At 40.7% G+C, this 12562-nt stretch overlaps 1 protein-coding gene across 1 annotated transcript in view; it reads right to left on the reverse strand.

Annotated features, from left to right (window-relative positions):
• The window catches only part of RAB18 (RAB18, member RAS oncogene family), a 61492-nt gene that overhangs the window by 8920 nt on the left and 40010 nt on the right, over positions 1-12562 (reverse strand). Inside the window, exons 4-6 of the mRNA XM_083188914.1 lie at positions 6136-6208; positions 2864-2982; positions 1636-1702 (exon numbers count right to left, since the gene is read on the reverse strand). Of these exons, the coding sequence (XP_083045040.1) occupies positions 1636-1702; positions 2864-2982; positions 6136-6208 (259 nt within the window). The remainder of the gene's footprint in view (positions 1-1635; positions 1703-2863; positions 2983-6135; positions 6209-12562) is intronic.

Here is a 12562-nt window from a genome sequence, read left to right on the forward strand (position 1 = left end):
GATATACTGCTCAGGGAAGGATTCCACTGCTGGAACAGGTGAGGTTACAGCACCGTCAGAGCCATTATGGGAGATTACACAAACACTGTCTCAGAGGAACCGTTGGCACCAATGCCAGATAAGCCTCATTGATTCAATACACAATTAATACCAGATGTAATTTGCTTAAGATGTGGTCAAGTAAAGCAGGAAGGATGATCTAATAAAGATCCAAAACCGTATACAGAATAGAAAAAAAGGGACATTAAGGAAATAAGTAAATGTAGGGGAGTAGATGTCACAATGTAGAGGGCTGTGGAACTTGTTTATTATACATGTGGAATGTATAAAGGGGGAACTTATTAAAGGCGCTCTTGCCATTCTTTTTGACCTCCAAACCATCAGATTTACTCTTCAGCAGTTTAGATACTAATGTAAAACCACCTGTATCTGGTCAACAGATCTAGGATGTCTAGGTCAACCACGCTTAGTTGAGCCCATCTAGTTTGATGCCTAAAGATAGTCCACAGCTTCTAGGACAGTAGCAGAAATTCCATGCAAGCGTTCGCTCAACATGAGTTTTTTACTTTTTCTGGTGCCGAATGTCACAGGTCGACTTAGTTCATACTTTATCATGCAAGTGGACATAGGAGTAAGATAATAATAGTGTACCCAGCTTAGAGATTTCCTTGTTTCTTCCGATCTAACGTTTGCGTCTAACTTCCGTTACGGTCTACCTTAGGCGTAGAAATAGGTTCGATGGTGGTCGATTATAAACATTGTCAATCTAGACCAGGCATATCCAAACTATGGCCCTCCAGCTGTTGTGAAACTACACATCCCAGCATGCCTTGCCATAGTTTTAGCATTCCCTAAAAGCAAAACTATGGCAAGGCATGATGGGACTTGTAGTTTCAAAACAGCTGGAGGGCCATAGTTTGGACATGCCTGATCTAGACAGTGTCGATCGCTATACCATAACCAAACCACAAACATACAGTGGCTATAAATGGGCAAACTTCCACAGAAACAATCATAAATTAGCTGGAAAGCCAAATCAGGAAAAGAGGTGCAATAGGAGGTAAAACAAACTTGATTGATAGATAATGTGGCAATATATATAGTTATTGTTTCTCTTGCAGGGTGCCGCACATCCTGCCCATTTTTAAAACCTCAAAATGCACCCTCCCCTTTTTTGTGTGTGGCACCGTGTGCCCTTACGCTGCTTCCCACCACGCTGACATGCCGCTGAGAAATTGGAGTGTGTGCCATCACGTGTAATGGGTATTACGGTGTATGTCATCACGTATAATGGGCATTATGGTGTGTGGTATAATGTGTAAGAGGCATTACAGTGTGTGCCGTAATGTGTAACTGTCATTACGCCAGAATACGTAATGGGCATAGCAGAGTAGGACTATGTTTAATGGGCATAATCCTAGTGCAGTGTGCAATCTTTTATATATGGATTTTTTTGTTTCTAATGTAAATTTCATATATGGAATGTGCCCTCCTGATTGAAAAAAGTGCCCTACCTGGTGGTCAGCATCCTGCCCTAAAAAAATCCTAGAGTGAACCCTATATTGTAGTAACCAATGCAACACAATAAACAGTTATTTCAATAATTACTTCTAATAGGTAAACAAATCTACATACCTATAAACAACATTGAATGCTTCCGTGCAAACCGGAGACCTTCATTCCTGTCCACTTCTCTGTTTTCCTGTAAGACGACATTTTATGAAACCATGAATTCAAAATAACCCCCCCCCCCCCATCTTCCTTTGTTTTACTTTCTAATTCCTTTACTCAGAATATCCAAAAATAAAATATTACATGCTAATTACATCAGTAGATAAAATTCTGCAATTGAGGCAATACACAATATATAATGATGCCCTCTTCTATTAGAGGAGTACTAATCATAGCTTAGTTCTACTGATCAACATCTGGAAAACAGAGCGCACAAATTGATTGAGAATATATTTGTACAGGTAAATGTAGCAACTCAAAGTACAGATTCATACTTCCTCATATTGGCACCCTTCTCTTTTGCAATAATCCTTTCAAAAGATATATATATTTTTTTAATGCAAGTTCTACTACAGTCCCTACAAAATGCCTATAAACCAGTAATATGGCAAACAACATGTACAGTATTACACTCTAGTGATTGACAGTAAATAGATGTCAGTGTTAAAGATAGAGAACGGTAGCAGAAGCAGTACAGATGTAAACAAACTCAGGCCATACAATCTTTTCTCTACCCACCATGAATGTTTAGTGCTTTGTGCTAATAATACGGACTTACATTTAATAGGTTTGTTATATTATTGACAAATTCTTGAAAATAAACAGCTTTTTTTTGCATCATTTCAGCCATAGAGAAGACTTTGTTGTGCTTGTGCAGTGGTAAAAGACATCGGACCATGGTGCTTTTTTTAGACGAGTAATTAACTCCCTTGGTCATAAACCAAACTTTCAAGTATACACACATTAAAACAATTACAGAGCTTAAACATAATGGCAGGTAGTGTAATATAACTATAGGGAGAAACACCTGCTTTCTGTAGGAGTGGTATCCTACAACCACAGCATAGCGCAGGTCTGGGTTTCTCATTTAGCCCTATTAGGTCGGCTTCAGATTATTTATGACACAAAGGGAAACTGATTCACTCAGATGGTAATTGGCACACAACGCAACCTGTGGTATGTAACTTTCTTGGGCACAAGGTGGTAATACTATAGCTCTAATGCCAGGAACACATGAAGGTGTGTACAATCTGCACCATGCTGCTACAGAAATCAGCATTGTACAATGCACATCTGGGCACTTGGAATAGAGAGGACTGCAGGCTCTCGCCTTTGGTGCTCAGTGTCTCACCTTGTCTATCTTGTTTCCAACCAGCATTTTTACAATGTCATTCCTTGTGCAATAGGTCTCCAGCTCATTTAACCAGTTGTCCAGCTTTACAAACGTATCCCTTCGTGTGACATCATAAACTGAAATGAGTGTAGAAAATTGGGAGTTTTTAGATAAAATAATAACACAGACATGACTATTAAACTGGGTACAAGGAAAGAGAAAAAAAAATTTGAGATTGAGATTGATATATATAGATATCTATATATATCAATCAATGAACCATGTTTTTCCATGAAGTGCCTTGGTAAGCTGTGAGCTTTGAATTTATTTTTAATATTTCTTATATGTTCCTGAATACAGATTTTGGTCTGTCTTATAGTTTTTGCCTATATATCTCAAATTGCAGCTGCATGTGATCATGTAAATGACGTGGTCAGAATTACAGGTGACTGCTTCTTTAATGGAGTATTTCTTGTTGTTTTCCATGGTGTGACTGAATTGTATTTTGTCCATGTATTTGCAACAAATACACTTGTTACAGGGTGTGACTCCTGGTTTTTTTGTCAGAAAGTTGCTGTCTCCGGGGTTTAATGAATTTGAAGTTTTTAATCTACTAGGTGCCAGAATAGACTTTAGATTAGGTGCCCTCCGAAAGACCATATTAGGTCTACGGGGGAGATATTGTCCAAGTATAGGGTCTCTCAGTAGAGTGCCCCAGTGGTTTTGTAAGATCTTTTTGATTTGTTTATTTTCACAATTAAATTGGGTTATGAACTTATACATTGGTGGTATGTATACACACCTTGTAATTACTTTCAGTACCCCAGTTTATCATATGATCTAAGAAAGGAGAATAAAAACTGCGCTAATTTGAGGAACGATTTCAACAATCAAATTATAAATGGTATAAATTTAATAACATGAATTTTTATACATAATTTTTATACGCGTTTCGCTGGGGGGCTCCCAGCTTTTTTTGAAAAAGCTGGGCGCCGCCCCCCGGCGAAACGCGTTAGATACAGTGCCCCCACTCTACCTCCAACTTTGGATTACAAATCGGGTAACCTCTTTGTACCCGGGACTCCCTAATCATCGGACCAAGAACTACCATTGGGACTTATAAAGGAAACCTAGCAGCAACCATCGACTCACGGGGACCACATAAAGCTTAATTCGAACAAGTGGACAACATCCCAGATATGTGAGTGACTTTTTTGACTGCATTTCTCCACTTCCCATGAACATTGTCCGAGGAGTAAGTCAAACGTATCCATATATAGGTAGAAAAAGCGGGGACACTCTCAGAGAAACAAGGGCCCACCACACAAGTGGAGCCGCTAAGTGCCACATATGCACAGATCTAACCTTCCAACTGGTTATTAAGTGTACACTTCATGTGATTTTAATTAATTTTTATTCATTAATACTGTACCATTTTTATGTATAAAAATTCATGTTATTAAATTTATTCCATTTATAATTTGATTGTTGAAATCGTTCCTCAAATTAGCGCAGTTTTTATTCTCCTTTCTTGCTTTTCACATTGGGACTGACAATCCCATATACATAACTGCTGCTTGATTTGTAGGGGGAGGACATACGCATCGCCTGAATATTGCCTAGGGGCAATTTATCGCCATATCATATGATCTAACATGGGGTTGTAAACAAATTTATTTCAGGTGACTTTTTCAAATTCGGTCTAAGGACCCCATGGATTATTAAAATTTTTGAGAAAATGAAAGGGTATGCTATAGTCATCAGCTCCCCTACATAGTCCGCTTTCCCCTTTGTATGTTCTTCCTTTAAAACTGGATTCCTAAAAAAATTGGGGAGCATAAAAGTTAGTCTTTCTTTCTTTTTCACCTCCGCCTCCTTTTTCAGTCATCATCAGTGGTGTACTCTCACTTCATAAAATACCATGTAAACATTATAATGTTTTTTTATATATTTATAATTGATTACGGTTTATTGTAATTTACAGTGTCTACTGTCCATATTGCCCCTGATGAAGTCACGTGTGTGACGAAACGCGTTGGGCCACATGTGTTTTCGACATCTTACAACTGTGAACAAAGCATTATTATATTGATCCAATGGATTATCTGAATTATTATTAAATTTATTTTAATTCTAATCCAAGCCATTACTTTCCTGCTCCTTGACCCCTGACACGCCCATTTGCAGACTACAAAAAAAAAAAAGAAAGAAAGAAAAAAAGAAAGAAAAAACAACTGGGGGTTTTCCCCTCAGCATATCAAATTGCCTTCCTTGCTATTTATGTTTATTGCATGTAATTGTCTTTTGAATACATTTTATGTACATTAATTTATTATTAAATTTACTATTTTAGCGCAGTGATCTTTTTCTTTGCATTTTCAGATTAGGCTATAGTCCTTTAAAATAGTATTTTTTGCAATCCTTTTCGCAACACCTATTTGATCTCTCATCCCAAACAACTACATTCAAATAGGTCAGATTTCTCATCTAGACAAAAAAATGAAAAGGCATTGTCAAAAAACACCTTCAGTAGCGGTGAAAACGGCCACAATTAAATAGTCTTGCATCAAATTAGTTCAGTTTTTTTTGGCTATCACAACTAAATACCTTGCATAGAGTAAAGCTCAATTGGCCCGCAAAACGCAATAATTTATTGTGGATCAACTTATCACTCCGTGCCCCATGCTGAATTGTAAATGTGTGAAAATTGGACTGGCGTGATAATTCTTGCCGATAAAACCAGTGGAATGTGCCATAGAGAAGAAAAAATGGTACTTATGTAATATCTGGGCTCCCGTTTTTCTTATGAGACCGCGTCCGCTCGCCACGCTTCGGGCACGGTGGCTCGCTGCGCTCGCCACACTATATAAAATCAACTCCATGCGTAGTTGGATAGTAGGGGTATGAAAAAATGGGGTGCATTTAACATGTGAGCCCAGATAATACATAAGTACCGAAAAAATAAAATAGGGAAATATGCGTGTACCCACCAAAAAGCTAAACTAATATGGGGAAATGGTATTAAGTTTATTAATGGTCATAAGTACCAAAAAAAAAATATATAAATAGATTACTCCTACCTGTAATTCTTGTCCCACTCCTAAAGCACCCCAATATGTCTGTTTTGTAGCTCAATTTCAAACATATTTTACCCCAAAATTTTCACATCAGTATTAGCGAATTAAAAAGTGCCTAATTACTAATTCAAGTGGGTGTTTCAGGGATCTGAATCAAATAAAATGTTTACCTTATAATTAAAAAGGTATATACACTGCAATATACAGTCTTACCCAATATTACACCTTGAGCACCCCTGTAATAGCTTGGAGTTAGTGTTCGGAAACGCTCTTGTCCAGCAGTGTCCTACAAATCAATTTAAAACAGGTCCATAGTTAGTCTCTGTAGCAATCTTACAAATGGCAAGTTTAAGATTCTTAAACATTCTGAAACATTATGTTGTCCTACAGCACCACCCTCTGGACAACTTGTATTATAGCACATACATTTTTTTGTTTTTTGGCCTGAGTTTTCTCTTACCCATTTTTGACAAGCTTAAGAATTCATTAAATAAATAATTTAAGGAACAAATGTTTGACTTGAGTGACATCACCTTTGTATTTCTAAACGCACTGGGTATACATTTCACTAGAGCACTGCAGGAATGTGTAAGATCTAAACACAGCAGAACTTGGCCTGGGATCTAAAGGTGATCATGTAAATAACTGTACCTACATTATACAATGAGTACAAGATAGACAAACTTACACAGCATATTGTACCCGAGAAACAGGTCTATATTTATCTCTAGTTGCCAGCAAATAGCATGGTGTAACTTTTGAGCACAAGACTAAAAAACAAACCGAAAAAATAGAAGGAAAATTCCTTCCAGAGTCGCAGCAACAACCAGCAGCTGCCTGCATCGTGCCCAACCCCAGTACCCAATTAGTAGTGGTAATTTACTGTGGTTAATTACAAATGATGGGGCTAGTCACTTAGCCCTGATATCAGCTGTTATCAGAGATTTGGCAAAACCAACTCCCCAAAAAGCTAGCTAAAATATAAAATGACAGACTTTTGTTGGTCTGGATCTTATGTATTTTTGCAAGATAATGGTACATCTTGTGGACGCAGAAGACATGGGTCGAACTTTATAGGCTGAAAAAAAATAAAAATATTTTTTTCAGGGCTAAAGTGGATACTGGCCACAGTACACATTTAAAAAGGTCTAGTTTTTTTTTAGCTACTTCACAACTGGAAACAGTGATAAAACATACTAGTGTTCCTTCTAGGATTTTGTGCGGCAGGGGGGTGCTGCACGGAGGCAGCGCAAGGGGGGCGGACCGGGCCCGCCGACGTAACAGACGCTGAAGGGGGAGGGCCCGGGCCCAGCAAAGTTGCTGTGCTGCCGGGGAAGCGCCGGGCATCGCCGTCTACGGCGGCGCTGGGATTTCCCATGCACACCGTCGGGGCAGGCAGCAGGCTCTTTTAGTGGGGTGCTGCTAGAGGGGCAGGGCACATTTTGCCCTTAAAAAAAAAAAAAAACGTGCAGGGCGCAGTGCCTCACTAAAACAGCCTAGTGGGAACACTACATACCAGGTAGTTAGATTGTAAGCTTATGAGCAGTGCCTTCTTACATCTTGACAATCTACAAGGAAAATCAGGATCGATACATAAGGATAGGTGTTAGATATTGCATATTGGTCCAGGTTGCAAAAGTTCTTGGGGGGCTGTATGATATGGTCACCCACCAATGTTGGCTTGAGGCCAGGAGTATGGGCAAGAGAAGAAAATAAGTTAGCATATGATTGGACTTTTCAGTGGTAATATAATTGGGAAGGTTTATGAAGGTTATTTGAGCTGCTCTGGAATTTGATAGGCTTGCCTGAATAAATTTTGGGGGTTAAAGCGCAATGTATTACAATTGTTAAAGTTAAGCAATTTAGCTTTAGTGACCCGCCTTACTCAATTCAAATTGTAAATGGAATAAAAAAAATTAAAAAGAGTGTGTGTGGTCAACCTTCTACTGGTTTCCAGAGCCCAGGATCAGTGGTTCATCTCACAGACCTGCTTGATACACCAGTACTGTGTCATGCTGTGGAGTACAGCTATAGTACACCTGCCAGACCATGCCCTGGCAATCCCTGCCATGCTCATTTCCTGCCTGCAGGTGTTCTTGCCTGCACTTCATGTCACATGTTTGTCTTCTCTTCAGTCTAGACTGTGAGCTCTGTAGACAGGGCCCTCCTACCTCTTGTTCTCACTTCAATTTTCAGCCAACATCTATATCCGCATCTCTTCCCACTTGTAATTATTCAGCTCATTTAATGGCAACCTGGCTTTAGCCAACTACTTTTTTCCCTACATCTTGGCCCTTATTCTGGTTCACTGGCAAAGGCAAATTCCTTTTCAAATGGACAAAACCATGTGCCCTGCAAGTGGGGCAGATGTAACATGTTTCTGTATTGCCTCTCTAAGGTCTATCAGAAATTGAAACAACTGCCTGGCCGCCCTATAATTGCAACCAGAGACTCGTATTCGCCTGTCTCTAAATTCCTCGATCATTACCTGCAACCCTGTATACAACTCTTATCGACGTATTAACAGGACATCACTGCCTTACTAATGAAGCTTCAAGAATTCGATCAGCCAGTTCCACAGATGTGGCTTTGCTCATTGGATAGAAGTAGCTTAGGTACTTGTGTATTATCACGGCGCCCACTAAGGTATTTCCTTAGTGGGCTATTCTGCGTAGGGAAATCGCATCGCATGGGCCATTGTAAGTGCCGTGCGATGCGACTTTCCTATGTAATGTATTCAATGCTCTTTTATTTATATTGTATAGGGTGTACAATGCTATTAGGTATACAACAACGACATAAAATTAGGTTTTAGGCACCCCCCACTATCCACGCCACCCCAAAGCGCGGCGAGCCCCGTGAGGGGCGGCGGAATGCGTCCTACGACCATTTCATACCCCTACTATCCACGTCGGTGTGGAGTTGATCTTCTAGTGTGGCGAGCGTAGCATGTAAAGTAATCTGCGTCCGCTCGCCGCACTATATAAAATCATCTCCACGCCGACGTGGATAGTAGGGTTATGAAAAGGTCGTAGGACGCGTTCTGACGCCGCTCGCCATGCTTCGGGGTGGCGTGGATAGTGCGGGGGGTGGGGAGTGCCTAAAACATCATTGTATGTCATACAATGATACAATTGTATAGCTAATGTAATGACATTTCACACCCTATATATGCGGGAGGTGCGATGCGATCCCCCGGGGCTAAGAGCAGTGAATAAATTACATAGGAAAATCGGATCGCATCGCATGGCCGTTACAATGGCCCATGCGATGCGATTTTCCTACAGTACTTAAGAAACTTGGGCGCCGTTATAATACACAAGTACCGTAGCTTATATACCAGCATACCCCATAAAGGGGGTCTGCTAGCTATGAAACAGATTTTGGACACTGATCCCGAATATGATGGACCACCTTCCGAATTTTTCATTCATCTGTTAGGATTGACATTGACTAGAAACTTCTTCTGGTTCAATTAAGATTTTTTTTCAGCAGCGGATGGGGTGTGCCTATATGTACATGGTTGAGAAAACGTTATTCTTTAACCAACAGGTTGCCCCCAAAATTGCCCTTTACACACGCTACATAGACGATGTCCTCCTCTCTTTTGGACAGCGACTGAGTCTGAATTCAGAGAACTCATGGTGGGAATCAATGGTCAGGAACGTGCCATAAATTTCACTTACAACATGAGTCAGTCATCTATCCAGTATTTAGATGTACAAATTTCCATTGAGAGTCAACAAATTAGGACTTCCATCTTCTCAAAAACCACAGACCGGAATACTTTATTATGTGGGCAAAACCATCATCCCCCGGCCCTATTAAGGGGTCTTCCCTTGTCCCACTAATCAGAGTCAAACGTATCACCAATGAGACCCTTCCATTCCAACTTTCCAATATGGTTGATAAATTTAAGCAACAAGGCTATATCAATGCTACTTTAGCGAATGTCCGAAAGAAAGTAGATTCATTATCCAGAGACACATTATTGACCAGGAAAATAAAGAACCAGGACTGGCTTAAGGAGAGGAATGGTTAGGTGAGAGACTTTAATGATGCTGATGAAATTATCTCAACTGCATCTAGAAATCTGTGGCCGGTGATACAGCAGGACAGATTTGGTGAAACTGAAAAACACCACCATCATGCCCAGTTCTAAAAAGGGGCCGGAATCTAAGACATTGGGTAGTGCCTACTGACGTTTCGAAACAACTACCCCCTAATACTCAGGTGAAAGAAGGAGGTTGTTATACCTGCACTGGATGTACCACCTGTGGTGGCATGACTAACACCAAAGTATTTTACCACCCTTTCTCTGGAGCCAAATTCAATATCAATCAGCTGGTGACATGTACACGAGTACACATTTGGAAAGTGCTACGTGGACTTTTCGGTAGAGGATTGCACTGAGACACATAGTTTGGCTAGTCTGTGCTTTGTCATTATTGACCATGTCGCCAAAGATCCACAGGGGGGGGGGAGGGGGGTGGTGATCGGGCCAAGAAACTTTTATAGTAAGAGATGTTCTGGATTTAGAAGTTGGAAACCATGAGACCACGGAGTCTGACTGAACAGTTCTCTTTAGACATATTTCTTTGAATTGCCTGATTTTTATATATGTATTCATGCTTCTGATATGTGCCACTGTTAGTTTGCTCCACTGGATAGGTTTCTGTGTTCACGGGTGTTACTTATCCATCTCTTTCTCATTCCAGCGGCTCTCAGGGGTGGTTGCCTAGCAACACCCAAACACGCCGGAGAAGATTACGTGCGGTGATACGCATGACGTCTGCACCGGAAGTAAGGGGAAACCCAGAAGAGTGATGGGGATCATGAGCACACATCCTGGGGAGTCCGCATTGGTGGAGAAGGTTGATCACTGGGTATGAAGGTGTCTGTACTGTATTCTTTGTTGTAGTCTTGATTAAAGGAGCGACGTCAAAACGTTGACTTACTTAACTGTCTGGTAGTTGCTTAATTGATAATCCATGCAAGTGCCGCTTACAACCTCCATGTACTGTCCCTTTGGTGTTGCACCCCGGTGATTGTTGCTACGTGTATATGGCGTGTATATATATATATATATATATATATATATATATATATATATATATATATATATATATATATATATATATATATATATATATATATATATATATATAAAAATATATATATAAATATATATATCTGTGCACGGGACCGGCACGCCGTTTCCAAGTAGATAATTACCGGGGTGCACCCGCCAGGAGGGAGATAGGTAGACAGGAGATAGCGGCACTCGCTCGGATTCCTCAATTAAATTCACAACCAGTCAGGTTAAAGTGGTAAGATAACGTTTCGGAGTATCAGTCCTTTATCAAATCAGAAGCAACATAAAGTGAAAGAAAAGTAAGCTTACCTAAATAGAAGAATCAGCACCGGATCCGCCTGCGTGTTCAGCTGGGCGGGTGTCCACTGAGCCTCAACGTGCTTCCGGGTGTCATGACGTTCACACTGAACGTCCTCAGCGTGAAAGCTTCGTTGGTTGCCTGGCAACCCCCGCTCTGCCCCGCCGCCGGCTGATCCTGTGTGTACAAAACAGACAGTGTCAAAAAACCATTGCATCATGCGTGTAAGTGGACATTTCAGTATGTCTGGACCAGCTGAGTTCAATCACCATAATTATCAACAGTGAACATATCACATGGCACATGTAATTAAAGCATACTGGACCATGGAGAGATACATAATGGAGACAAGTACAATAAAACATAAAACTGCAAAAAACGGATCAGAGAAACATGTTAAGGGACCACTGTTCATTAAGACCTCTTGGCCACATTGTATCAAGATTATAGATCCAGCGGCTCTCTAATTGGAGAAGTCTCTTTGCCCGATCACCTCCTCTCAAACTGTAAGGTACCTGATCGATAATAGTATATCTCAGGCTAGCAAGAGGATGTTTGGCCAGCATAAAGTGGCGCGCCACCGGTTGATCATGTTCTTGTTTCTTGATGGCTGCTCTAATTGCTGTCCTATGATTGGCAATCCTTTCCCGTAGGGTCCTTACGGTTTTGCCAACATAACATTTGCCACATGGGCATTTGATAAGGTAGACAATGAAAGTGCTAGTGCATGTCAAGGGGTATTTGATGGAGAATTTGGTCCCTAAAAAGGGGTGGTAAAAAACCTTAGTGTTGGAGAGTCCACTGCAGGTAATGCATCCTGTGCATCTATAGCACCCACCCACCCTGCTTTGCATATTAGGGGGATTTCGAGTTGAGAGATCTGTGCGTACCACCCATTCGCGAATATTGCGCCCTCTTTTATAGCACGGCATGAGGTTTTTGTTCTTCAGGGACGTCAGGTTTTTGTCCTGTTGTACCACAGGCCACAAGGAACGGGATTCAGTCGAGACAATCTGGTCGGCATCGGTGAAGTCTCTAACCCACCCTATTTTGTTATCTTTGGAGGGGTCTTTTTTGACCCTGCGAGAGAGAAGGTCTTCTCTAGCCATGGACTCCACTTTGGATCTGGCAAATTCCAAGATTTTTGGGGAGTAGTTTCTTTTTATAAATTTATCAGTCATGTTATCCATGTGGGTAGCCAATTGATCAGAGTCGCTGGTAATTCGCTTTACCCTGATATATTGGGA

The sequence above is a fragment of the Crinia signifera genome, chromosome 5 (genome assembly GCF_055691185.1).
Source record: "Crinia signifera chromosome 5, ASM5569118v1, whole genome shotgun sequence".
Classification (NCBI taxonomy): Eukaryota; Metazoa; Chordata; class Amphibia; order Anura; family Myobatrachidae; genus Crinia; species Crinia signifera.